Below are 27,702 nucleotides of genomic sequence, written 5' to 3' on the forward strand. Positions count from 1 at the left end.
GGTCCGGATTGCTGAGTATTTTTAATGAATGAATGGAAGGAAATGAAATGGATAAATGGGAGGTCTGCACTTCGATTTTAAGATCTGTTCGCTACTAATCACAGTATTTAATCGAAACCCAGTTGCCTCAACAAACCTAGGATGGAGCTGGGTTGGGCTGAGCTCAGGGCTGAGTCCTTTTCTTCTAAAGTGAATCTTATTATAACTTACGCAGCACTTTCAGGTCCGGATTGCTGAGTATTTTTAATGAATGAATGGAAGGAAATGAAATGTATAAATGGGAGGTCTGCACTTCGATCTTAAGATCTGTTCTGTACTAATCAGAGTATTTAATCCAAACCCAGTTGCCTCAATAAATCTAGGATGGAGCTGGGTTGGGCTGAGCTCAGGGCTGAGTCCTTTTCTTCTAAAGTGAAACTTATTATAAGTTACGCAGCACTTTCAGGTCCAGATTGCTGAGTATTTTCAATGAATGAATGGAAGGAAATGAAATGTATAAATGGGAGGTCTGCACTTCGATCTTAAGATCTGTTCGTTACTAATCAGAGTAATTAATCCAAACCCAGTTGCCTCAATAAACCTAGGATGGAACTGGGTTGGGCTGAGCTCAGGGCTGAGTCCTTTTCTTCTAACCGTACTAGGCCTAACTTCCCCTCGCTATGGCTTCGCATTCGATAAGATGTCTTGTGTGGCGTATAACTGTAATACCAAACTATGCCTAAGGCATTTAACCTGTTAATTGTACTCATTGAGGTTATCTACCGTAAGTGGTTTGTGTCAGTTAATGCATTTTAATAAATAGATTAATAATTTTGTGGGCTGACGTCAGCCAAGAGATCCAGCGAAGAATAATTCTGACCAACAGGTGCTACTTTGGGCTGGGTAAGCAATTAAAAACCAGAGCCCTCTCTCGAATCACCCATCCCCCAGGTCTTACTGTATGGCGCTGAGGTCTGGGCATAGACGAACACACCGATGGATTGTTATTAGGAGTTTTTTAGAGAAAAATTCTTCGCAAGATCTATGGTCCAATTTGCGTGAATGATGCTTATCGAATAAGATGGAACCACGAGCTCTACGACGACATCAACATAGTGAAGCGCATGAAAATTCAGCGGGCGCGCTGGCTAGGTCACGTTGAGCGAATGGGCAGTAACGATCCAGCAAAGAAGGTGCTCTTTCGAAATACACTGGTGGAACTCGTCCTCAATCTATGTTGGAAAGACCAAGTCGACTACGACCTGACGGCCTTTGGTGTTTCTAATCAGCGTCAACGCGCGCAATGCAGAGGCGATTGGCGGAACATTTTGGGAGCGACCATCGGTTGTAGTTGCCAGTTAAGTAAGTAAGATTTTGTGAGCTGCATAACCTCAATGTTTTTCCACAATTAGAGAGGCCTACTCCGAGCGACAAACAGTTTTTTATGAGGACTTTTTCATGGCGGAAATACACTCGGAGGTTTGCCATTGCTCACCGAGGGGCGACCGCTATTAGAAAAACCGTTGTATGTCAGTTCGTATTTCATGCACTCGACTGCTAGTCAGGCATCAACCCATTCGGCTACGGCGGGCGCCCATTAGTGCATTAATATACTAAAGTAATAGCGTATTGCAGATGGAGCATATGCTATGGATGTGTATTCGGTAAAGACAACCGAACGATAACTGATTTACGGCGATGTTAGACGCTTCGTACTACTGACGAAATTCATTAGGTTTTTAATATCAATGCCTATTATATGAACAGGTATGGCAAAGAGATGAGAGACAGCTCATACGCCTCGAAGTTTCCAGTACCCAGATAAGCCTTATATCGAAAGATTCGGATGCAATCGAAAGTGAAGTCAGGCATTCCCCAATTAGTTTCGAGCCCCACTACGTACTGCGTACTAACCTCCGTGACAGTTATTTCAAAATTGAGCAGCCAATCAGCTGATTCTTCAATTGCCGCTACATCTGCTTGGAATACACTGCGGTGCTTCGGTAACCTGAACATGAGTCTGATGGGGAGCTCCTTGCAAAATACTCCTCCGCCAACGCTTGCGTCCAGATTTGGGCCATCCGCAAACAGGTTTAGCAGGCCCTACCTCCAAATACTGCACACCGCACACTCTACCCTTGCAGGAATGTAAGTGGAGATTGTTCCGCTTGGACTAAGCAAGAGTGTGCATTATTCAGTCGCCAAAGGCATGAAGCAAAAGTTATTAAGTATACTTAAGTGTTCGTAATGGCAGTCAAGCTTGTAGCCCGACCCTCTCAGTCTGATTGCGACATGTGTTTGTTGGCGGACAACATCCAAGTTCACTTGCTTTAATTTATTTCTGATCAAATAAAACCACCAACTCTGTTTATACAGAAACGGTCAAAGCCTATTTTGGGCTCCAATTAAACAAACGGCTCGTGCAGAAAATTATAAACAGGTTACACACATAGCATCCAATGAACGGCTTTCTGCCTTTCAGTCTATCCGATTAACGAAGTTATGAGAAGAGTAGATTCCTCAATGTCAAGGGGTGCAGAAGATTATCTCTCAATAACTCTTTTTCAAAAGTATCACACCTTGACCTGACGAAGGCGGAAAGGCGACAAAGGTGTATGTTTTTCTTCTCAATGGACGCAGAGCAAATGGAATTATCATACACAGTGAACCAAAAAGAAACTGGGACACCCATTTTCAAAAAGAAATTATTCACAGATTTTTAAGATTTAAGATATTTGCGATGAATATATTTTAGTATTCATTTTTAAGTATTCAATTGTTGTTTTATATGAACGGTAACTCCATTTATTTAAGTAATAACTGCAATAGCAAAATTTTTCAAAATAAACAAAAAGTGGGCCACCCTAATTTTTTAGAATATTTCAGTAAACTATATATATTCCGTTATTATTTTCATATCTGAACTGCAAAAGTTAGTTTTATTTCTCACATTTTGCCATTGACGTTGCAATTTTTAAAGAGTGAAGATGAATAAGCAAATATCGAGTGATTTAAAGAATTTATGGTAAAATACCACTCCGAAGGGAAAAGTGTGCATCAAATTGCGGAAATTTTGAAAAAAAACCCAAGTCGACAGTATTTAATATGTGGAAAAAATATAATGAAAATCATTCTTTTAAACCATTCTTAGAAAAATGAGTACTAGGAGGGTCTCCAAAATTAACTCAAATGTGACCAAGAGAAGGATTATACATTCAAATCACTTAAAAATCCTGAAACTCAAATTCCACAAACTTAGAAATTTTCTACACAGTAACGAATACAGAGCGTACACTCCTAGAAAAAGATCTCTTCCTTCAAAGATTAATGTGAGTAAAAGGTTGAACTATGCCTGTTCTTTACACCGACGAGTCGAAATTCAACTTATTTGGGAAGGTACAGCGCTGAATCCGTACTGTGAACATGGTGGAGGGCATGTTATGATTTGGACAGCAAAGACAGCAAATTGAGTTGGCTCGTTTTGTATTATTGAAGGCACTAAGACTAAAATAAATTATCTAGGAATATTGAAGGACCATATTAGAGTAACCAGCAACGTTCATCTTTATACACGGCAACCACCGTAAGCATAGTGCGCTGATTGTAAGGGAATGGTTGTTTTACAAAGTAAAAAAAAGTATTGCCCCATCTTCCTCAGGGCCTAGATCCCTTTGAGCACTTGTGAGCAAACATTGAAAGAGATTTGCGCAAATGGCAGATTAGTGGTAAAAACTATCTAAAATCAGCCATTGAAGAGATATGGGAAAATATTTCAAGAGAAGTCACCAAAACTCTAGTAGACTCCGAGCAATGACGCCTTCAAGCAGTAATTAGTGCAAAGGGATAGTGCACAAAATATTTGTTCATCAATTTTCCTTTATTTCCATACTTTCATTACTGCCCCACTTTCTGTTTGAGTTGTAAAATTAAGTTATTGTTTTGTTTAATGGAAAATTTCCAAATAATTTAAATATTAAATTGGGCTGGGGAAAAAGTAATGTCGTATTTTGTCAATTGAGCGCGACATTTAAACATATCTTGCGTTGTACTTATTGCATCGGGTCACACTAAACGGCGATTTGAAGTCGACAATCTGTACTACAAGTGTCTCTTTGACAGTGCTGTGGTTGGACGTTTTAGTCTTAAGTTATAGCGCGTCAAAGATGGAGTCCACCAAGCAAGAAATTCGTCATATTTTACGTTTTTACTACCTTAGAGGTAAAAATGCAACGAAGGCGGCGGCAAAAATTTGTGAAGTTTATGAGCCTGATACTGTAACGATTCGCACAGCACAGCGTTGGTTCGATCGATTTCGTTCTGGTGTAGTAGATGTCGAAGATGCACCCCGTACTGGTAGGCCAATCGTCGTAGAAACTGATAAAATCGTTGAAATTATCCAAAGAGACCGGCATGTGAGCATTCGCTCGATTAGTCAGGAACTAGGTGTAGACCACAAAACCGTTTGGAACCATTTGCAGATTTGGATTCCAAAAAAAGCTGGATGCTTGGGTGCCACACGTGTTGACGCAAAAAAATCTGTTGGACCGAATCAACGCTTGCGATTCCCTGCTAAAACGGAACGAACTTGACACATTTTTGAAGCGGATGGTGATTGCCGATAAAAAGTGGATCACGTACGACAATGCCAAGCGAAAAAGATCGTGGTCGAGAAGCGGCGAGTCGACCCAAACCATCGCCAAGCCCGGATTGACCGCCAGGAAGGTTTTGCTGTGTGTTTGGTGGGATTGGAAGGGAATTATCCACTATGAGCTGCTCAACTATGGCCAGACCCTTAATTCGGTCTTCTACTGTGAGCAACTTGACCGTTTGAAGCAGGCGATTGACCAGAAGCGGCCACAATTGGTCAATAGGAATAGTGTTGTGTTCCACCAGGACAACGCTCGTCCTCACACATCTTTGATGACCCGCCAGAAGCTACGTGAGCTCGGATGGGATGTCCTATCGCACCCACTATATAGTCCGGACCTGGCACCAAGTGACTATCATCTCTTCAGGTCCATGCAAAACGCCCTTGGTGATACCAAGTTGGCCTCAAAAGAGGCTTGCGAAAACTGGTTGTCTGAGTTTTTTTGCAAAGAGAGGATAATGAAATTGCCTTCTCAATGGCAACAAGTTTGCGAACAAAACGGGGCATATTTGACTTGAATTGGATAATTCTAAGTACGTTAAATAAAGCGTGAAATTTCGATCACAAATACAACATTTCTTTTCGGCCTTCGAAGTTTGCAGTCAGTAACCGCAACAAGAAAAATAGCTTCTTTTCATAGTTTATTTTGTTTATTTTTACTAAAAATTCATTTTCCGAACATGAAACTGAATGTAAAAAAGTCAAATAACACTGTGGAACAAATTCAGGTTAGCAAAAATTAGGTCCATTCTGAGAGTGGCGGGTGAAAATAGAGGCGAAATTAGAAGACCCGTATCGCACCGTTTTTTTATGTTAGTTCGAATTTTTTTTTAATTTGCTAATGGAATTTTCTTCATCTGACAGGGATGATGAATTTGAACAAATTATTCTGGACAAAATAAAATCATGTAATGCTAAGCCCATTATTTTGCATTTTATTTGCTTCATTTTTTTTTTTTTTTTTAATTTAAGGTAGCTCAACTGAAAATTGTTTTAATTTTTGTGATTTCTCCCGCCAACAATTTAATCAAGTGTTCGTAAAACTTGCAAATTGTTATTGGTACTTTTTTGATAATTTTCTCTTTGAGAGCAACCTCTCAGAAACTCTTTTACTTTCTGCAAACGCGTCTCTTTATATACTCCGGCTCTCGAAGTGTAACTAACTTCAGACCACCACGGGCAGCACGGGCATCAGCTGTCTGTTAGTTGACTAAAGTCAAGCCTTACAAGATCCAAAAGGCGCTTCATCTCATACCAAAGCAGCAACAAGTACGACTTGAGAGAACGAAGGAGTGTTTTCTGACGAGACAATTTTTCTAATTGAGCCATTCGTAAACTTACTTATTTGACCGAACGTTCATACGAGAATTTGAGCCATCGATTGTCAATCAAGAGGCAGCACCCGCCACAGGTAATAGTTTGGGCCGCTGTACCCGCAGATGGATCGTTTTCATCGATATCGTCCAAGGCAAAAGGTGGTCATATCGAGCAAAGGTAAGTTGATTCTTAATTTTGTCTTATTTTCACACATTTCTTACTTTGAATTCAATAAAAGTAATTTTCCAAACTAAATTTACGGCCTTTTTAATTAGTTGAAATGTATTTACTGACGTTTAACGACGCAACCACGCAATTAAATATTTCGCATACTCAACAGTATAAGCCTGTACGTAAACACGTGTCCCATTTCTGTATATCTCAGTATTGAATTTCAAAAATCAATTTACCTCACGAACTTGAAATCTAATCTACACATTTCTATTTAACCGCCGTATGCATCTACCTTTACATTGATTTCAGTGCCCTTAGTGCCGTGTTACTGTCCCTATTAGCTTACCTTGGGTGGTTGCCTCGGTGGTGGTGGGGATCCACCTGTGTTCAGTGTTGCACATAGAACCCTTGCAACAGCAAAAATATATGTTATTTGAACGGGGCTCTGCGCTTGTAATACACTCCGTTTGGTTGCATTCGTGCATGTTTGTAAAGCAACCCTTCATTTTCATTTTTGTTTCACCTAAAATATAGAGAATGTAATTCATGAAAAGGTCCACATCGCAAATTTATACATACATATATAATATTTTATTCTTTACACATTTTGCAACATGTAGCAGCATTGAAATATGTACATACCTGTGGCGCTATCCATGGACCAAAGCACATAGCAGCTGGATGTTTTGTCCGACTCCACCTTGCAATGCTCTATTTTGATCGCGCAATCACCCTCTGTGGTGCAATTCTTTTCATCATAGTGTTCACAGTCGATTCTATGGCCATCAGGCAAAACGGCGCCCTGTGTCCAACCCGCCAAATCTGCAAGAAGCCGAAGGATAAATTTATTAAATACACGCATACATAAGCACTTACAATAGCATAGAACTAAACTACTAAATCAAAGAAGAAGAAAAATAGAAAAACTAAAAGTATCAAATGTGAAAGCCGAAGAAGGAAGTAAAAGAGATAAAAATGGAAAGTAAACAACAAAAAAGCGGACAAGAACACAAGCCAACATAAAAAGCGAAATTTGTGTAAGTGGGTTTTACTTGAAACAACGACAACTGCGATAACAACAATTTCAACTAAACATGAGTATGTATATGCGCTACATAACTACACCCACACACACACACACTCGTAGAATGCATTGCAGCAGTATTAACAGCCACATCAACAATATTGGCGCACTTTCATGTTCGGCTCAGAGAGTGGGTAGAGTTTTGAGTTTAGCGGGCAGCAAGCTAAATACTTATTTACGTTGCGGAGTTGTGTTAAGTGCCGCAACTGCACAATTTTCGCTTTGTAACCATATCGTATGGCCCATAGATACTACGACACTGCGACCTCTTCTCAACTGCGCTACAACTTTCTTTAGCAAGGCAATCTATCCAACCGCACGTTTTCATTCATTCGCAAAGGAAAATGTGAATATGTAAGCATAGCAGCTTTCCGTTAATGAGTATAGTGTTCGGGTAATTTGAATCGAGCAAGGAATTTGCAATGAGCTAGGCTAAGGACACCTCCGCACCAGAATACATTGTGATGCTATGTGCGTGTAACGGTGTACATACTTTTGAAGTGAGTGGATGGTTCGGCTTGCTTTTAAAGGGATGAGATGAGATGTACGGTGGAAACGGCAGGAGACGTGCAATGAGCTGTAAAACTAGTTGTGGTAGGTTTCAGGAGTTCGGTGTCAAACACAGTGGTATGGCTTTGATGTTTTGCAAATCCTTAACAAGTGGATTTTAAAATTGTTGAAAATGATTTATATAAGCCTCTCATGTATATTCATTGAATCATTATAAACTAGCAACCCGCCCAGCTTCGCACGGGTATAAAATATATACCCTATGTCACTCACTGAAAAAATGATTAAAATCGATCCAGTAGTTTTGGCTTATTCATTATTGCCCGTGGCCCGCACGCGTTAAATTTGGAGTAAAACAATTCCCCTTTCTTTATAGCATGAAGATTTCCTGCTATCTTTGGGATATCTAAATTCATACCCTACATTTTTGCATATTAACTTTTTGCATTTTTACTATGTATTTATTTTATTTTTACAACAATTACTATATTACAGAATGTCTTTATATACAACGTTCATAGCCTTCTTGTCATTAGACAATACAAACATGTTTTCTCTAGAGGTTACTCTTGAAAGAGCGACATACAGTTGGCCATGTGAAAAACAGTCAACACTCAAATCTAAGCCTGCAACGTTGAAGGTTTGACCCTGAGATTTATTAATGGTCATTGCAAAAGATGTCTTTACCGGAAATTGTAAGCGTTTAAATTGGAATGGTAGATCCGATGGTATCAGAGGGATTCGGGGAATCAATACATCTTCTCCGGTACCACATCCTGTGAGTATTGTGCACTCTATTATGAAAGTTTTCAGTGATTTTACCAGCAAACGCGTGCCATTGCAAAGTTTAGGTGGACTTAGGTTTCTTAATAAAATAACAGGACAACCTATTTTCAGCTCCATTTTGTGAGGAGGGAGTCCAGACGGTTTCAAAGAATTTAGAAATTCTGTAGGAAATTGAACAGCTTCTTCCAAATCGAGAACAGTATCGACCGAGTAGTATATTTTCGTCGGCGCATCAATCTTTGAAATAATCAAGTTATTTACTTTATCTACTTGTTCGTTAGTTGGTGACTGAATAGCTCTTTCTTTAAACCAAGATATTGTCTTATAACTTATGTTATCAATGTCTGGATAGACATTGTTGACTAACTCTTGGATTTGTCTATCAAAACACAAAGGTTTTCTAGGTGAATCCTTCCCTCACTTTGTGTTAATTCTCCATTGCCAACTTTTAGCAGCATCTCTGGAAATAGCCTGTTCTCACGTGAAGATGACGAAATCCTCATATTAGTTTTAAGCTCTAATTTATTGACATACGACTAAAGGTGGGATCCTTTTAGCGAAGCATTTATTTCGTCAGCACGTGTTCCTCGAGTCACAACTGGTAGGATTTGACGGAAATCTCCTGAGAACAGAATTGTACATCCACCCATAGGTGCATTTTTGTGGCGCAAATCGCGCATTGTCCTATCCAGTGCTTCCACAGACGTCTTGTTTGACATGGTAGCTTCGTCCCAGATTATTAATGAGCAGTCACGCATCAATTTTCCTGTATTGCTCTGTCTAGAAACACTACAGACGCTGTTATCATCATCGGTGGCGATTTTCAGCGGGTGCTTCATTGTAGAGTGTGTGGTTCGGCCTCTTTCCAAAAGACTCTTTCCAAAAGAGTAGCGGCAATGCCGGATGACGCAACAGCTAACGCAATTTTTCCGGTAGATCTCAATTACTAATTACTGTTGTAATATCTTGAAAAATATTGTTTTTAATTATATGCTGTAAAGAGCCATATACATAGATCTATATGAAAACAACAATGTATTTAAGGTATTTAATTGGATAAGGATTAATGTTGTACCCATTTGTTGAAATCGCTTCGAAAATAAGCTATTAGTTGTCGTAAAAAGTAAATGACAAAAAATGTTATTGTATGGAATTGATAGCAAACTAAACGCGCTCCGAATCAATAAAAACTATTCAAAAACTGTATTTTAATTATGTGCGATTTACTAATATAGAACCTGAAAATAGCGTTTTATTTCGCTGTAAAATTGTATGTACATATAATTACATGGAATTCAGTACATACATAGATACATATGTACATATGGCCGAAATGAAATAATGCGAGCGATTCGTAAATACATACATACATACGTCACCATACGATGTAATTCAACATTAATGAGGTGTGGTGAGATTATCGCTTAACGCCTGTTGCTTCATTCGGTTAACAGCGAACAAACACACAAACAGCTTTTTTTGAAAAAGAGCTGCTTTTGTTTAAACAATTTTGGTTAAATAACAAATAAATCAATTTTTTTTTTTTGATGCAGAACGAAAATAATATTTCAAAGTTAAACTTCAAGAAAGTTTCATTTTAATTGGTTGATTCGTTTATGATTTATGGCCGTGAAAACAAAAAAATTATGTTTTTTGCCACATTTTGACCGATTGCCACGCCCCCTTTATATATTTCTTCACATTATATAGATATAAACCTTCCTCTTCTATCAATCTATCTTTAAAAAAAACCGCATCAAAATCCGTTGCGTAGTTTTAAAGATTTAAGCGTATAAGGGGACATAGGGACAGAAAAAGCGACTTTGTTTTATAATATGTAGTGATATTGTTGTTTCAACATTATACTATTTTCCTCTAAATATTTCAGAAATTATTCCAGAGCGACTGTCCTAGATTGGATATAAATAAATAATAATAGGTTCACATATAACTAGATTATCTACTTTTTCGAGTTTAAAGCTGCAATTAGTGGTGGCATACCATAGCCACAACCGAAACTATCGCAATCAGATCAGTTTTGATCAAACAGATGGGTATCACTGTAAAGGATAATATAGGGTGGGCCATGTAAAATTTGCTTTTTGAATCGGCTATAAAAAAAAAACGAATCAATATTTTTTCAAACTTTTTTTTTTATTTTGAAGATTGAACACTGTCATTTATGAATGAAAAATAATATCGTTCAAATGACTGCCACGACTGGCTTTACAGTATGCCATTCGATCAACCCAATTTTTAAGCACATTTTCGATTGCTTGGGCTCCAATTTCATGAATGGCAACTTCGATTTCGTGTTTTAAAGCATCAATCGTCTCTCGATGGTTCGAATAGCATTTGTCCTTAACGGCTCCCCACAAAAAATAGTCCAACAGGCTTAAATCACAGCTCGGTTGATTATTCGGTTTTCAAAAACGGTAGCCAAAAGTTCGAGTGTAACTTTGGCAGTGTGACAAGTTGCACCGTCCTGTTGAAACCAAATGTCGTTAATGTCATCCTCTTAAATTTTTGGAAACAACTCGTTGAGCATGTCACGGTAACGCTCGCCATTTACTGTAACCGCGGCTCCTCGTTCATTTTCGAAAAAAAAATGGCCCGATGATGCCGCCAGACCAAAAACCGCACCAAACAGTGCCTCGTTGTGGATGCATTTGCTTCTCTACAGTAACGTGTGGATTTTCTGAGCCCCAAATCCGACAATTTTGCTTATTGACGTAGCCACGATGTGAAAATCAGAAAAGAAGAAGAAGACTCACCACTTTGGAAATAGGTTTTCAATATTTCCCAATTTTGTTCAAGCGTATAGCGTTCCATTTCGTAAATGTCAAACCTTTAAGTAAATTATGAACACATTTGACATGTCATTTGTGTAACCATTCTCAAAAAAATAGGTGGTTCAAAAAGCAAACGCTATATGGCCCACCCTGTAGGTGCCGCACCAAAACGCCGTAACCATAACCGTAATCGTATGTATCTATTGAATTTTGGTTTTCCCCCGTAACTGTAAGCAGGTTACGGCTATGGCGATATGACTACGGCACAACTAATTGCAGCTTAGGGTTTCACCGAGCTCCTCCCCTTATATGTAGTGTGCGTCTTGATGTTGTTCTACAAATAAAGGGACCAACAGTTTAAAGCCGACTCCGAACGGCAAATGGTTTTCATGAAGAGATTTTTCATGGCAGAAATACTCTCGGAGGTTTGCCAGTGACTGCTGAGGGGTGACCGCTATTAGAAAAAAGCTATTTCTATTATTTGATGTTCATGCACGGAGATTCGAACCTACGCACTCCTGAATGGTAGTCACGCGCCAACCCCTTCAATTACGGCAGCAAGCGAGATTACCCATACAAAATTTTTCTCCCGATATCCGAGACTATAAAGTAGTATCAGATTACAACCCTCCTTTTTCCCATTCAACGCGGTGCTTTCTTTGTTACCGGTATTTATAACGAATGTAAGGAGAAACGTCAAAGTAATTAAAAATTGAATAAAATGGACGCCAGCAAAGAAGAGAGGGTTATAGACATAATTCTAATAGAATTAAAATAGAAATTTAATTATTCTGCATTCATATTACAGAAAAAGGCGGGCGTCCATAGTCGCTTTGGTCTGTTATGGCTTATTATAAAATGCAATATCGAATTTCGCATGCGCATTGCTGCCATCATTTTTTGCAACCACAGTAGTCGTTGATTACGGATTTCCATCAGCTGTCTAGCACTAGAAGCAAAGTGCACAATTAAATTAACTATTCCCTCTCCTTGCCTTTTCTTCATATCGTTCGTAATAATTAAAGAAACCAAAAACACCGAAATATTCCACCAAAATAATTTCTATGAAGAAAAACCTCTGAAAGCAGTATTGACAGCTGATTTGCAGGTAATCTGCCATATGTGAACGGGTACGGGTAATTTAATTTATCGCTAATATCGACAGTTAATCAAAACAAACGCCTTGATTATGCAAAAAAAATACGAAAATCGGGATGTTTCTTTCTGGAACAATGTCCTGTTTAGCGATGAAAGTAAGTTCGAGGTATTTGGGCAGAAATATCGGTTCAAGTCTGGAGAACCAAAAATAGTGTGTATGCCGACCAAAATTTGATAACCATAGTTAATCACGGTGGGGATTCGGTGATGGTGCGGGGATGTATGGCGGCAAGCAGAGTTGGTAGTTTAGTTTTTATTGAAAGTACCATGAACAAAATGAACAAAACAGATTATCTGAATATTTTACAAAACAATTTGCTAACCAGTGTGCAGAAATTAGGCTTGCAGGGATCTTGAATCTTTCAACAAGATAATGATCCCAAGCACACAGCAAAAATAGTAAAAGAATGGCTGTTTTATCGTACTCCTAAGACATTGGATCATCCTACACAGTTACCGGACTTAAACCCTATTGAACATTTGTGGGAGCATTTAGACCGCCAAATCCGAAATAGGACAATCACCAATATGGATATGCTGAAACTCGTTATACTCGGGGGTTAAAATTCCATCTTACTTGTAAAACTAGTTGAGTCGATGTCCCGAAGACTCTCTTCCGTTATCAAATTAAAAGGGAAATCAACAAAATATCAAATCGATATAATTTTTGTAAAATATATCCCGTACACTTCCTTTTGACGCGTAAAATATGCACTCAATTTAGTTTGTTTTAAAATTTTTGTTGTTGTAATTTATTTTTTGTTGTTTTCTAGTATTAAGTAGAGAATCAAATACTAATTTAAAAAACATGAAATTAAAATATATTGTTTTGTTATAAAAGACTGAAATAAAATCCATATTATAACAAAATGCTTTGTACACTTTATTTTGACGCTCACAGTAACTCGAAATTATCTCACGAATTAAGTGCCACAAAAGCGGATGGGCATTTAGATTTAATTCTCATAATTCAAGGGGATAGGGAAATTTTCGATTTCGCCGTAAAATGGCAGTTAATATCTATTGCGAATGAAAAATAATTAAACTTTTAGAGAGGGAGGACAAGAAACACTGAAAACAATCAGTGCAGCAATAAAATTCCGGAACAATAGAATAAGCACAACAGGAGTAAGTATTTTATAGCATTTTTGTTTTATTTTTATGTTTATAAATGGGTTTTTTAAATTTCGATGGCAAGCAGAAAGTGACGGAGAGGGACGAGCAGGCGCTGATAACCGAATGAGGAAAACGCACAAGTGAATAATAATTGTTTAGTATCAGGGCAGCAAATAGCCGAGTTTATCGCCTGCGATCCATCTTTTACTGACAAAACTATTCCATAAACAAATCAGCTCCTCTCTAATCCGCGTAGCAACCGTCTGTCGCACTACAATTCTAATCAGAACTATCTGGGCAGGTAATCCCGATTAACGCCGCCATCTGTCAAGGCTATAAACTGTGAATCTTTGTTTATAGAGTTTGCTATTCTATGGCCCAAGAGCAAAAATAATACTTTGTTCTTGTTGTTTCTATTCTACTGCTGTACCAACACCTGTTTCAAGTGCCTTGCTTGGTAGCCTTTTATAGGTAATTAAAATTACATATTTCTTGATATACGACTGAGCCTTAATTCCTTTATGTATGTATGTAGAGACAGTGCATTGCAATGTGGTGCCCTCAGTTTTCTTCTGAAAATGCATAAATGCTCTTGTTACAACTCATCTTCGCGCGCATACTTACACCTGTGTTCACAATAATAGCAGCGCGATAAGTTGCAAAGTTTCTTTTCCAACGTTTTTTATAAAAGAAAAAACTATATGACTTAAATTTTTAAACAATGTCCAAAATGTGTTAAAATTCTACAAATTATCATCTTAGGTTAGGTTATCCAAATTGCTTGTCTAAGACAAAGCACCCGGTGGCCTATGGTGATACCTGCATTTGATTTTCTTTCCCTCATTAAGTTGGTTGAACCACTTAGAGCTTTTTATGAAGGTAACTAGTCCCTCCAGTGCGATATTTTGCAAATTTCCCAGGTCTTCAAAGAAATAAAGGCCAAGATATTTGCCTCAGCTTCTTTAAAGTGCAGGGCATCCACAACTCCTGCAGAAGTCATTGTGAGGTACACCCATTCTACTGGCTACGGTGCCAATAGTGCGGAAACACACCTGCGAGGACGCTAGTAATTTATCCGTTAAAATCAATCAGACATACTGTCTTTTTAAGATTTAGTTTTGGCCAGAACGCTTTGCAGACTCTTCAATTAGTAGTCAGAGCCAACCTTCGGTTTCCGCGATTACGCTCAAGCCAATGGCAGTGTATAATTCGTTGAGTGGAATGCTTATGCCTTCTACCACTCGCTGAAGGTCAAACCCAAAGTCTTTCCTTGCACTCTCACCCGCTCTTTCACTTCCTTCCACTCACGAGTGGACGAAAACCCAACAAATGTGGCGTTGTGTTGTTGGATGAGCGAGTGCGGCCTCCTGGATTTAACACAGCTTTAATTGATGAATTGTCATCTAAAATTCCAAACTATTTTTTTCTAAAAAATTCTGTGTGTGCAGTTTTGTAGCCAATCAATGTCAAATGTAAAGAAATGAAAACCTGTTATCGCTGGTGCAATCGTGTTACTCGCTGCTGAGTAACAATCTCTGAGTTTATACGTAAACTAAACTCTTAAGTTTGGCCACCAGAACTCTAAGCGAAAATTCTCTCCCAAAGAGAAGAAAAACCAAAAATTAACGAACAGAAAACCTCCAATCACTCGCTCAAAACTCAAGAATAATAGATTACAAAATTTGGCCATCCGAAGTAAAATTTGAGATACTACGCAATAGGTTACTTGACCCCGGATTTGTGCCCGCCCATTTCTCACGTATTCCCACGCCCATCCAATTAGTCGTAGCTCAGATAGAAACGAATAAACATGGCCAATGGCTGCGTTGATTTTTCGTATATCACCAGCACAAACTCAGTTTCGCCGAACTTGCTTGTAAACAAACCGCTGCCATATCCTTTACTACGTCAGCAGATCAGCTGATCACAATGCTGAGAGCTAATTAACTGTTCGCCAGATTCCACAAAAATAAATATGTTTGTTTATAAAAAGTTCAGTCATATGCCTTTGGTCAATTGTTTTTGTTATGCATGCGTTTTGCTGGCTTAAATTACTCTGGCACAAAATGAATATCTCTCTTACATCTTTTAGCTATTTTGCCGAACGCCTTCCCCAATTTGTGGTACACGCCTTGAATGTTCTTCTAGAAATGGAAGGACCTACAATTTCATTCCGCCTCCGAACGGCAGAAGTAAAAATGAAAAATGCAGAAATACGCCCGGAGGATTGCCGTTGCCTGCCAACGAGTGTAAAAAACCCGTTTCTATAATTGGTGTTTCACGCCCAGACTGAGTTTCGGACGAGTCACACATTAATCGATTCGGGTACGGCGGCCTCTTCACTTTACTCTCAACTTCTGAGTGATGGATAATTTTATGGCGTTAGCGAACGCCTGCTCGCGAAAATTATCAATAACTATTACAAATTTTGTGTTATCGGACGCGACTAATATGTCCCGCTGCTTTTACTGCGAACACAGGTGTATAGGCACATTTGTATTTATGTATGTGAGCAGGTATATTTGTATACTCGTATATCGAATACAATCATACAAACATACATATTTACTACGCCTGATGTAGATAATTTTTTTGCTGAAATCGACAATACATATCACATATTAATCCGAATTTATTAATTATGAAATAAAGTGTACTGTGTCAGAGACAGAACGCACAATATACCAAAAAAGTCAATAAAATAGTTGAGTGGGCATATTTAGCAACATGAACAGGAGTAAAAATTAAAACTAGTTAAATTTAAATTAATTTAAAAAATACAATACAGTCAAATAGTTGATTTACTTGATAGCAGGATGAGTAGCAGCATTAGCGGCAGGGAAATCAGCACTGTATGCCGCAACGAATTGATTTCGGTCATTTTAAATATTTTCAAAATTTTATTCACAAAGTAACTAAGCGTTTTGGGTTGTTTTGAAGACGAAGTAGACGCATGGAAGGTTGTTGCTTAAGCTACGATGGTAAAAGTTCTGCATGTGCCCAAATTAGATTAATCCATAGAGGGATTTTTAAATAGCTTCCACTTTATAATTAAAAAAAAAAAACCAACTACTATTTTCGAAGTAGCTGCATACTTTTTAATATCTATTTGGCAAGCATATTTTAAACTCAGCGAAATTACGCCCAATGAATTCTTTAAAACTTCCTCTTTTCTTTCTCTTCACACATTTCCAAACATTCTGTATACGATATTTGATGGCTTATTTTTTTTATCTATTTATCAGCAAGAGCCAATGCTTGTTGCTTTTTTTCGACTCGAGAGCTTACAACAGTATCTTCACACAAATTATATTGCGGAAATATTTGATAAGCACATTTTGTTATCACATATATGAACATATACCAAAAATCAGTTTTATTTTTCATCCGAACTACACATTTATAGGTATTTTATAACGACCACTCCAAAACCACACGAATTTTTAGAAGCTTTTTCCTGAACAGCTACTGATTTATTTGCACTCTAATCTTTCACATTATGTCATTCACTTATCAAAATAACTTTCTTTCCTAATTTTCTATGCAATTTTGCGCATTAAATAAAGTTTTCCACACTTTATTACTTAACGCAAGTTTATGTTGCATCTTTTCACTGGTACGTAGTTATTTTGCTGTCATTTTGACTTTTCTTTTGCAGCTGAACTGTTACCAGCGAATGAGGTTGCATGAGCAGCATGACTGATAGTTACTGCCGAAGTGCTTAAGCGGTGCGCGTTGGAAAAGGATAGCGCAAGTATTATTTTTTTTTAACTATTTGTGAGCATAGAGCTGCCAGTTTACGGAAATTTTAAATACAAAAATTCTTTTCAGCCACCCAGAATTTAAATAGTACCGTAGAATGTGAGTACCTTGGCATGAAAAAAGGTAGGTATTGAATGGCACCCCGTTCAATTTGACCAGCATTTCTTATATTTCACTATAAAAACACCAGCTTTACTTACTTCACTAATTGTAATATGTATATACACTGAATGATACATACAAACACTATTCTTCAAATATATTTTAATACTAAATACATAAATAAATTTCAGCAGCCACTGAATTGTAGTGCGAATTTGACCTTCAAAGCACGATAAGCAGTAAAATATCACCATATTTAAGGAAAAAATTTAGTTTTTTACCCTTAAAGGTACTACCGCATTAGAAGTTCCAAAATAGTGAGGTAAAGTTATCGAAATAACACCTCTTTTTAACGTTTCCTGTTTAATATTTATTAGTAGCTTTAACCCGCGGCCCCGCTCGAGTAGGAGTAGCTTTGAGGGATTTAGGATACGTATATAAAAGAATTGCAAACAATAACTTCGTTGAAAAAAAATTTGTATTAATAACCATAATATTACAATACCGGGCATCCGTTGCGATGCCTCGTTGAATAAAATCAAAACAACCAATCAGAAAAATATCAAGCAAAATTATTTTTATAAATTTTCTATCTCAAACCGTTTTTGAACTTGGCATTTGGGTCATAGTTGAACAGCTTATGCGGATTATGAAGTCTAGAGTGTGCTATAAATAGTGGGAAATAGGAAAAACTAAGATATTTTAGATTCAATTTAAGCAAATATTCGATTATTAGTGTTGAATGAGAGTGGTGGCGCGGCCTGGGGGCTGTGGGAAAGGAGTTCAATCATAAAAACATGCCTATAACCTTCATTGGGTGAAAATATGAATGTGTAAAAATGTTTACGTCATTTGGTATTGTCGTTTCGTAGTGATGCGCGGACAACGTACAGACATTCACCTTTATAGTATAGATAATATTTCCCACAGGAAATGATCCGCTTGATTCAAAAATTATTTCCCTAACTGTGGTAAAACCCAATTTAAACATTCATCCCAGAACAAGCTTCCTATATCCATACATAAAGGGTTTTCCAATAACAGGTGTTACTTTGAATTAGATTGCGCTATCGGGAGATGATTAACGATTTTTGATGGCCGGAATTGGATGGTTTATATTCAACTAGACGGCGCTACGTGCCACACAAGCAACGAAATCATTGATCTTTTACGGGAAAAGTTTTCGGATCGTGTTATCTCTCGAAGTGGTGATCCCAATTGGCCACCGAGATCTTGTGATGTAACACCTTGTGACTTTTTTCTGTAGGTCTACGTGAAAGAGAAGGTCTACGCCAACAACCCATGCTCGATTCAAGACTTCAAAGATGGAGCTCGTGCGGCTATCAAGGACTTAGAGCAGCCACTTTGCAATTCGGTTATGGAAAATTTCATGAAAAGGGTATTGTCCTGCCTGATATTATTTTCCACTATTAATGGCATACCTTCCTCTTTATAATGAAATAAACATCCGGCCATTTATATTAAAAATATCATTTTTCTTTGAATATCAAAATAACACCTCTTATTGGAAAACCCTTTATATATAATTGGCGCTTGTACCTTCATTGGGTGTTTGACTGAGCTCCTCCTCCAATTGGTAGTATTTGTCTTGATTTTGTTCCACAAACGGAAAGACCTACACTTTAAAGCGGACTCCGAACGGCACATTATTTTTTAGGAGCGGCCGCTAATAGAAAAATTGTTTCTATAATTTGGAATTTGTTTCGCGCCCGCGGTTTCAAACCCCGAATGGTGCTCACCCACTACTCCATTTAGCGGCCGCTATAAATATCTTTAATAAAAAATGTATACCTACAAAAAATGCATTATATTATATTAGATTCCTTTTGAGATTTACACTTCGACCTCATGATCTTTTGTGCGCTATACTCATCACAGTACCTCATCCAGACGCAGTTCGCTTATTAAACTTAGGATAGAGCCGTATTGGATTGAGCGTATGTGCCCTTCTTCTGGCTGCAATTGACTAAGTTGTCTCAACCTTCGCCGCGCTATAGTGCTGCATTCAAGGAGAAGGTGCATTGGAGTCTCCTGCGATTGGTCACAGAAATGAGAAGAGTCCATAAACAAAATCCCGATCAAGTGCAGGTTCCTTCGCAGTCTGCAGTGGCCTGGGACTTATCCTTGGGAAAGGTTATGAGTTTTTTAAACCTCTTTTCGTGTCCCAGTAGATATTTCTCCTATAGTTTGGTGCCAGCAAACCTCCTTTAGTCATTGCTTTTCACTCCTAAGTTTCTCCTTGATGGTGTGTTATCCCATAGTAAGAAAAGGCTCGAGCCCTATAAAAGGCGAGTCCGCTGCCTCTCTCACCAATGCGTCCGCTAAAGCTGCACACATTAACAACAAGAATATTTAGCGGGGTTGAGATATGGGTCTCCTTAACGTGAAAAAAACAACTTTTTTTCATTGTCTTGTTGTTGTTTTGTATCCTTTCATTGTAAGTGAGAAATCTGAAAAAATCCTTAAGTTTCTCGCCATATATTTTAAACAATAAAAATGTAATATCGAATGCGTATTTTTTGAAACCTCAGTAAACGTCGTTTGCGGATTCCCTCCAACTGTTCATTATTAGCAGCCAATTGCGCAATTATATTAGCTTTTCCTTCTCCTCCTAAATTAGCTGTCGTTAATAATAATTAAACAAACCAACACATCGAAATATTCCACCAAATAATTTCTATGAAGAAAAACTTTCAACCAAATATTGACAGCTGATTATCAATTTTGCAGATAATCTGGCATATGTGAATGGATAGATTAATTTTCTGGATTTATTTGTAACTGCTGCATATGTGAACGTACTTTTATAGTTTAGCTGAAATCAGCGGAGTTAAATTGGTCTATAATCCACCAAAAAGTTTTGCATTTTTACTATTGTCCAGTAGGTGGCGCACATTTTGTTTATCAGCGTTGTCCCTTTCTTGCACGAATATGCATTGAAAAAAGTGCATAGAGAAACGAAAACATGAACGTCGCCATTTTTGCAGAGTCCGTGTTTAGATCTCAAAGGTAAGAGCTCTGCCTTTTGTGTTTCTAAATAAATAAATGAATTATCTATAAATTCGAAAGTTTATATGTAAACTTTATTATTTCAGAGATAACTGAATATTTTCCAATCACAAAAAGTTAATTGAGTAATAAAAACCTAACAAAATGACTGGTCGTGGAAAAGGAGGTAAAGGTTTGGGTAAAGGAGGCGCAAAACGCCATCGTAAGGTAATTGTTGCTTGATTGAAAATAGATTAATATCAACTGCAGCTTAAGGGTGGTGATTGTGAAATTCTTTGGGTGCAGCCGTTTACATACATATATATATTTTTCCAAAACTAGAGTAATCCCATTTCAATGTAAGCTAATTCATTTTCATCCATTTTACAGGTATTGCGTGATAACATCCAGGGTATTACTAAGCCAGCCATTCGCCGTTTGGCACGCCGTGGCGGTGTAAAGCGTATTTCGGGGTTGATTTATGAAGAAACGCGTGGTGTTTTGAAGGTAAAGGAACCAGCATAGCATAATTCAAAATAGTGTAGGAAATATATAATTTTCATTTATATGTTAACTAATATAGCAAATATGAATTTGTGTGTATTATAGGTGTTCTTGGAAAACGTTATTCGTGATGCTGTAACCTACACCGAACACGCCAAGCGTAAAACTGTTACCGCTATGGATGTGGTATATGCCTTGAAGCGTCAAGGTCGCACCCTTTACGGTTTTGGCGGTTAAACTTTTTGACGCCACTTATGTATTACAAGACCCGAATGGGTTTCTAATCAGAATATAAATAAATTACTACTTTTAATTGAAATGACATGATGTTCTTGCAATTAGCAAACAATTTGCGCATCTAGAAAAGAAATACAATACAATTCAATTTACTTAAATGCATTTTTTCAATCACAATATAATTTTTGCAATGGGTAAGTTAGGTTGATCTGTAAACACAGCTCACTTAAACCTTTAAGGTGCATTGAGTTACATTGCATTGTAATATGTTGAATGTAGATAGACGTTGAGGATAGTAGCATTACAACAATGAAAAATGAATTTTAGAATTTTGTAGTCCCTAACATGCATTTCCGGTTATAAACCCAACCAAAGACTTCAATAGCATTCCCCAAATATGTAGGGGGGATGTTTTGTACTGTTGCAATAAAAACATGTAAAAATATTGTTTAAATGGCCAGTTTTCACAGAATTTTACTAAACGGAGATTTTAAACAAAAGACGATTTGCATTATCGCGTTTGTGAAGTCGCCCTATTTTCGTTGAATGTTACATTTGAAAATATCAACAATATGGATGAGGGGTAAGGTACAATGCACTAGACAGAGCTAGTTTACTGATGCCTTGGGTCGGGAAAATCCGAGTCATTCCAGTAACGTAGAACCGGCTGCCATGGGAATCATCTAATATCTTTCTCCTTCTGGGCCCAACTTATCGAAACAGCAAGTTTCCGTGGTATACCATAAAATGAGCTAGACGAAGACGACCGGTAATCTTCATTGCACTGACAAGGTTTAGTAAGTTGCTACAACAACAACAACCACATTAGCAAATAAGCGCAAACTTGTTTCTGATTTCAAAAGATCTAAATGATGGTCTTAGAGTTCTTTTTATAAATGACTATTTATTTAAACATAATTTTATATAAAATATACTCATACATATGTATGTACATATACATATGTATATACACGAATTGAGAACGGGGCATTACACAAGAACTGCTGTGAGCAAGAAAAAATATACAAAAATATATCTCGGACGCTACAGAGAATTTTATCGTGTAATTTTAAAATTATTGATGGACATAACTCCCTCTCTGCTTCCGAAACAAACAAAACTAAGAAGAAGGAGTAAGGAATGGGAGGCCACAGTATGCTCCTCGGCGACAGCTTTAAATGCAAAAAAAAAAATACTAAATTCAACTAAAAAAGTAAATGAACTTCGATACAATTTTCTGGGCTTTCTTGCTTCCTTCCTTTCCAATCAACTGTCACCTCCTTATTCATCGCACAATCCCAGAAAAAGTGAACGCGGCGACTTAATGGTCTTAGTCACCCCATCACTCTGGCCACGTTGCTGCTGCGACTGCTGTTGGGCCGTCAATGACTTGTTGCGTCGAATGAACACCTTCAATGGCTGATAATCTGCGGCGCTATTGCGTAATGTATCCGAGTCACTGGAGCAGCCATCGCTGGTTTGACTGCGCGATGTCGATATAGACAAGTCGTCCATTTCGATTTTACTGCAAAAAATATTGCGGCTGCTGCCGGGAATAGTGCAACCACCACCGTTATTCATCGGCTTTTTGTCAATGCGCGCTGTCAATTGCGGGGCCATTGATGAAGAGCCGCCTGATATGGGTATGGCCATAGATGGCGCATTTTTGGCAGCTGAATCGCCGATATTTGTCTCGAAGTGTACGGTGGTAAGTTGAAACTGTAACGAATATAAAATTCGATAGCTATAAAATATATATTTTTTTAATCTTATGATCGATATACTTAATTGTTTACATACAGTTTAAGAGAGCTTTATCCATTTTTAGCTTTCTAAATTTATTTTTGTTTTTGTTAAGCTTTGCGAAATATCACAGCAATTATGGCTAAAACTCACTTGGAAAGCAAATGGAACAATCATACAGTTTAAATGGCCATAGCACGGAAATGATTAGATTTTAATTATAATACCGGTAGAAAGTGCTGAGTTAATAGGTCTGTTGCAAATAATTTGTAAGAATTGTTAAAAATTATCAAGTTTTGGTGTTCATGTATTCAAAAAATTGTAAAGTAGAGGAAGTGAGAGAGCAAAATGGCACTCCATTTTGAAGGGAAGCTGCAAATTTTTACTGTACAAATTTCTACTTGTAAGAATTTGCAAGTGAGAAAAACAGCTGATCACAAAGTAAAAATAAACGCGAATGAAAATTTGCGAATTGGGTCAAAGTTCTAAAATTTCAATAAAAATGGTGGTTAAAATGAAGAATAAAAGTAAATATATTTTAGATAAAATTTATAGTTTATTTGAAGGCATGCATTAAATAGGAGTCGGCCAATGATTTAAAGTTATGTATGTACTTCTGCATCACAGCCTACAGTCACCGTTGCTGCAGTTTCCGAAATACAAATCGAAAGCATTGAAGGTGTCTTTTGTGTCTTATGCTTGTACTTCTTCGTTATTACCTAATTTGGCAATAGGAAACAAGGAAAATATGAAGGAAGCTGTGATTGCCACAACCACAATTGCTAATGGAAATTTCTTTATCTGACAGCGATGATGAAATGGAACAAATTATTGTGAACAAAATCATGCGATGCAAAGCTCTTTGTTTGGTATTTTATTTGATTTTTTTTTTTATTAAAATACGAGGTAGCTCAACTAAAATTTTTTTTAAATTTTTGTGATTTCCGCCGCCAACAATTTAATCAGCTATTCGTAAAACTTGCAAATTGTTACTGGTTTTGCATTCATGCACTTCTAGAGTGTATTCTCGGAAATTAAGTTACTGGCAAGATAATGGCTGGATAATTTTTACATGAACAGTCATAATTTAAGTTGTGAAAGGCTTTTTATACTTGGTTTCAAAAAAAAACTTTATGAGCCATATGGAGCTATTAAAAAAGTATATTTCCAATTAATTTTAAATTAAAAAAAAAAAATACATAATTGGCGCAAACACTTCTGTTAGATGTTTGGACGAGTTTCTCCTCCCATTTGTGGCGTGCGTCTTGATGTTGTGCCATAAATGGAGGGACCTACAGTTTTAAGCCAACTTCGCACGGCAAATGGTTTCTATGAGGAGTTTTTGTTAATAAAAAAATTTTTTTTTTTCAAATTTAAAAAAAAAACTGCCTTATTATATAAGTAATAAAAAAAAATTTTTGTTTCCACTCCAATAGAAATGTATTTTGCTATTAAAAAAGTATATTTCCAATTAATTTTAAATTAAAAAATAAAAAATAAATAATTGGCGCAAACACTTCTGTTAGATGTTTGGACAAGCTTCTCCTCCTATTTGTGGCGTGCGTCTTGATGTTGTGCCATAAATGGAGGGACCTACAGTTTTAAGCCTACTTCGCACGGCAAATGGTTTCTATGCGAAGTTTTTTTTAATTAAAAATTCTTTTTTTCAATTTAAAAAAAAAACTGCCTTATTATATTAGTAATAAAAAAAAATGTTTGCTTCCACTCCAATAGAAATGTATTTTCGTTTTGATCAGACTTTGTTTTGGAATAAATTATTTGGTTTATTCTTGCTTGTTAAAAATGTGCTTCGATAGAGGTTTAACTTACTAAAGTGTAAAAAATACACAAATAAATAAATACAACAACATAAATAAAATAATTACAACAAAAAAAACATACAACATGCAAAATTACACCAAGTATGTAGTTAAAATCTCATAAATTTCCTGCTGGAATTGACTACTTACGTCCGTTTCATTAGCGAACTCGTGATCAGATTTGGATTCCTTCTTTTTGGAAGAATCTTTCGGTGCTGGCTCTACATATTTCATCTCACTTTTCACCTTGCGCACTTTCAGCAATTTACGCGACATCTCTTTAACAGTTAAGGTAGGCGACGGCAGCGCCTCATGCACCGATACGTTCGTCGCAGTCTCTGTTGACAGACTGGCATTAGGGTATTCTCGCAAAGACGTATTAGAACTTTGCATCTGCAATGCGTTCATTTGCTTGAATCGACAGTTGTTGTTGCGCGGTGAATTGTTGCGACAAACGCTACTGGCCAACTTCTGGAAATCATTACGCCTACAATGTGAAAATGTAGAAAAGTCTCTATGTCTTACTAATGCAAAATAATTAGCATGTTTTTATTTACTCTTTAATGATGGACTGCAGCGATTCGTTCTTCACAACCACATATCCTTCGGGTATGCGCGCGTTGGCTTCATTCTCCATTCGATTTTCGTAGGCTATTATCTGTTGGTTGAGTTTTTCATTCAACTGCTCAGCTTTTTTGCGCAGTGTGCGCTCGAATGCCAATTGCTCCTCTAGTGTTTTAAGCTTTTCCTTGAGCTGTGCCAATGTGACACGATTCTTTTTCGATTGTGCATTTGGGCCGTTGCCGCCAGAGCCCGGTTGCATCTGACCCTCGAGCATCTTCTGATCCTCATCCTCCTTGCCCAGTTGTTCACGTATGCTGCGTTGCAAAAATTTACTAATACCTGCATTTCCACGTACGTTAAAGTCAATAATATAATTGTTGACCTCAAGACAATCCAAGATCATGTTTGCGGCACGATCAGTCAGACCACAATTCTCCATATCGATCACTAATAGGGAAAACAGGGAAAACACACTTCTTCAATTTCTTTCGAAAAAATTGCTGTTGAAAATGTAGCTGTTTACCTTTTATCCATACATCCTCCTTTAATATTTCAACAATCGCCTTTACACCATCATCAACGATCTGCGGATTGCGCGCCAGTGCAATGGAACGCAGTCCAGGTATTGAATCCGGATCAACGTCCCGATAGCGTAACGATTTTTGCCAGCCCTCCGTATAGCGACTGATCTTTTGTATCTGTGGAAGAGATATGCGAAGGTATAAACGATAATAGTTGTACAACCAGGCAATACAAATTGGTCAACGAATGTTAAGTTAATGGGCTCAAAGTTGTTGGTAATACTACTGCATTAGCACCTTAATCATATCGGCTACGTGCTCCGCACCTTTTGTCGTCAGCTCACATTCTGACAAATTTAATTTCTCCACATTTTCCAAATACTTGATTGTATTGCATATCGCCTCGCATCCTTTATCATAAATATTCGAACGTTGAAAACTTATTTCCTTAAGACTTTCATTTGACGAGAGTGCCTGCGATGCGGGAGAAGGAGTAATTTTGTAGAAACAAATCAAAGTTAAAGTAATGAAAAAATTTTTAAGTGTAAAAAAAAAATAAAAAATCAGTGGCAAAACTAAAGAAGCAGTGAATATTCAACAGTATTTACTCTTTCATGGTTAGAACACGCACACATACATACGTACATACCTTGGCAATGGATTCCACATATTTATCATTAAGTGGCAAACCTTCTAGATTTAGAATTCTTAAATTCTTATTGAATTCAATACAATTTGAAACTGCCTCCACGATACCAGAAAAAACGAACTTCGTACAGACTACCGGCTTTTGTTTGAAGAGCCGTGCCTTCTTCTCTGTATCTAAATGCTCCAGTACTGCGCAGCCAAAAAACACAAAGCATATAAAATATTGCTGGAGCTTAGCATAGCTGGAATATTGCGCATAGCACTCACCCATTCCCAAGTTTTTGCGCAATCGAATGCTAAGTGTTTGCAGCACTTGATCATAGTAGAGCGACTCTATGATTAGTAGCCAATCAGTAACGCCTAATTTTTCACCGAAAAAATCTAACATAGATGTTGCATTATTTTTGGTGCGAATATCTGGCAAAGGTGTCAGATTCTTCGCCCGACAGAGCTCTAAATACCGAAAATGAAAGGAACGACAGCGGTTGAATTTCTTCGTCGATGTCAAACTGCACACATCACGCAATTCCAAGTTCTTTGGCATTCTTATTATTGTTGTTGTTGTCGTTGTCCTTCGGTTAGCTTCGAGATTTTATAGACGTCGATGTTGTTGTTTTGGGTTCTTGAATTCGGAACTACGATTTTTTATTACGAGTGCGATTCGTGCGATGAAGAATATTATCGGGAGGGGAGGAAGGTAAAAAGTTTGACAGTTTTTTTTTTAATACAAAAGAGGTAAAATTAAAAAATTTAAATAATTTTGAAATTTTTGGTTTGATTGATAGAAAAATTGTGGTTTTTATGATTTTTTTCTATTTTTGCCTATGATTAAAATTTTTAAGTTTACTATTTTTATTTATTACTTCTCAAAAGGTGTGACTGTTTTGAAAACTCTTTATGCTTCATTGATTTAATATCTGTTTTATACTTTTTATTCATTTTATTCACATTTCATTTTGTGCAAAGTTTCAAGTTTTAAGCTTAGAGTTCCGTTATAAAAAAAATTTAAATTCCACTAAATAGGGTCAACCTTTCCACGTATGAAAAACGATTTGTAGTACACAACCTAGAAAGGTCCAAAAATTAACGCCAGCCCAGCAAAAAATCTGCCAATGCGCCAATAGCTCATGCAGAAAAAAATGTGGGGCAGTGCTAAATGGAGAAATAAAAGAAATCAATTGGAATCTTATTTATCAGAGTCCATTTGGCGGTTTGACAGTTTTGAATC

The 27,702-nt window shown here is 37.2% G+C and overlaps 3 protein-coding genes across 3 annotated transcripts in view; 1 reads left to right on the forward strand and 2 right to left on the reverse strand.

The window, feature by feature from the left end:
• LOC128855542 (activin receptor type-2A) overlaps positions 1-17,261 on the reverse strand; it is a 29,333-nt gene extending 12,072 nt beyond the window's left edge. Inside the window, exons 1-3 of the mRNA XM_054090527.1 lie at positions 16,370-17,261; positions 6,761-6,940; positions 6,465-6,641 (exon numbers count right to left, since the gene is read on the reverse strand). Coding sequence (XP_053946502.1) covers positions 6,465-6,641; positions 6,761-6,940; positions 16,370-16,445 — 433 coding nt within the window. The 5' untranslated portion in view covers positions 16,446-17,261. The remainder of the gene's footprint in view (positions 1-6,464; positions 6,642-6,760; positions 6,941-16,369) is intronic.
• Positions 17,262-20,356: 3,095 nt separating this feature from the next.
• Positions 20,357-21,336, forward strand: LOC128855544 (histone H4). Its single transcript, XM_054090529.1, has 4 exons — positions 20,357-20,458; positions 20,545-20,665; positions 20,828-20,944; positions 21,047-21,336. The coding sequence occupies exons 2-4, from the start codon at positions 20,603-20,605 to the stop codon at positions 21,176-21,178; spliced, it is 312 nt and encodes a 103-aa protein (XP_053946504.1). The 5' UTR covers positions 20,357-20,458; positions 20,545-20,602; the 3' UTR covers positions 21,179-21,336.
• A 726-nt stretch (positions 21,337-22,062) lies between these two features.
• Positions 22,063-27,244, reverse strand: LOC128855543 (protein Cep78 homolog). The gene is made up of 7 exons (XM_054090528.1): positions 26,742-27,244; positions 26,476-26,663; positions 26,124-26,300; positions 25,829-26,003; positions 25,299-25,752; positions 24,892-25,228; positions 22,063-22,897 (listed from the first exon to the last, which is right to left on the reverse strand). Exons 1-7 carry the CDS (start codon positions 27,016-27,018, stop codon positions 22,460-22,462), a joined length of 2,046 nt encoding a protein of 681 aa, XP_053946503.1. The 5' UTR covers positions 27,019-27,244; the 3' UTR covers positions 22,063-22,459.
• Between the last annotated feature and the right edge of the window lie 458 nt (positions 27,245-27,702).

Source organism: Anastrepha ludens, chromosome 2 (genome assembly GCF_028408465.1).
Source record: "Anastrepha ludens isolate Willacy chromosome 2, idAnaLude1.1, whole genome shotgun sequence".
NCBI lineage: Eukaryota > Metazoa > Arthropoda > Insecta > Diptera > Tephritidae > Anastrepha > Anastrepha ludens.

Coding starts and splice junctions, on each gene's coding strand:
- LOC128855544 (XM_054090529.1), top strand. CDS start 20,603: ATGACTGGTCGTGGAAAAGGAGGTAAAGGTTTGGGTAAAGGAGGCGCA. Junction 20,666..20,827: donor GCGCAAAACGCCATCGTAAG/GTAATTGTTGCT, acceptor TCCATTTTACAG/GTATTGCGTGATAACATCCA. Junction 20,945..21,046: donor AAACGCGTGGTGTTTTGAAG/GTAAAGGAACCA, acceptor TGTGTATTATAG/GTGTTCTTGGAAAACGTTAT.
- LOC128855543 (XM_054090528.1), bottom strand. CDS start 27,018: ATGCCAAAGAACTTGGAATTGCGTGATGTGTGCAGTTTGACATCGACG. Junction 26,664..26,741: donor GCGCAAAAACTTGGGAATGG/GTGAGTGCTATG, acceptor TTGGCTGCGCAG/TACTGGAGCATTTAGATACA. Junction 25,229..25,298: donor CTGCAGTCCATCATTAAAGA/GTAAATAAAAAC, acceptor TTCACATTGTAG/GCGTAATGATTTCCAGAAGT.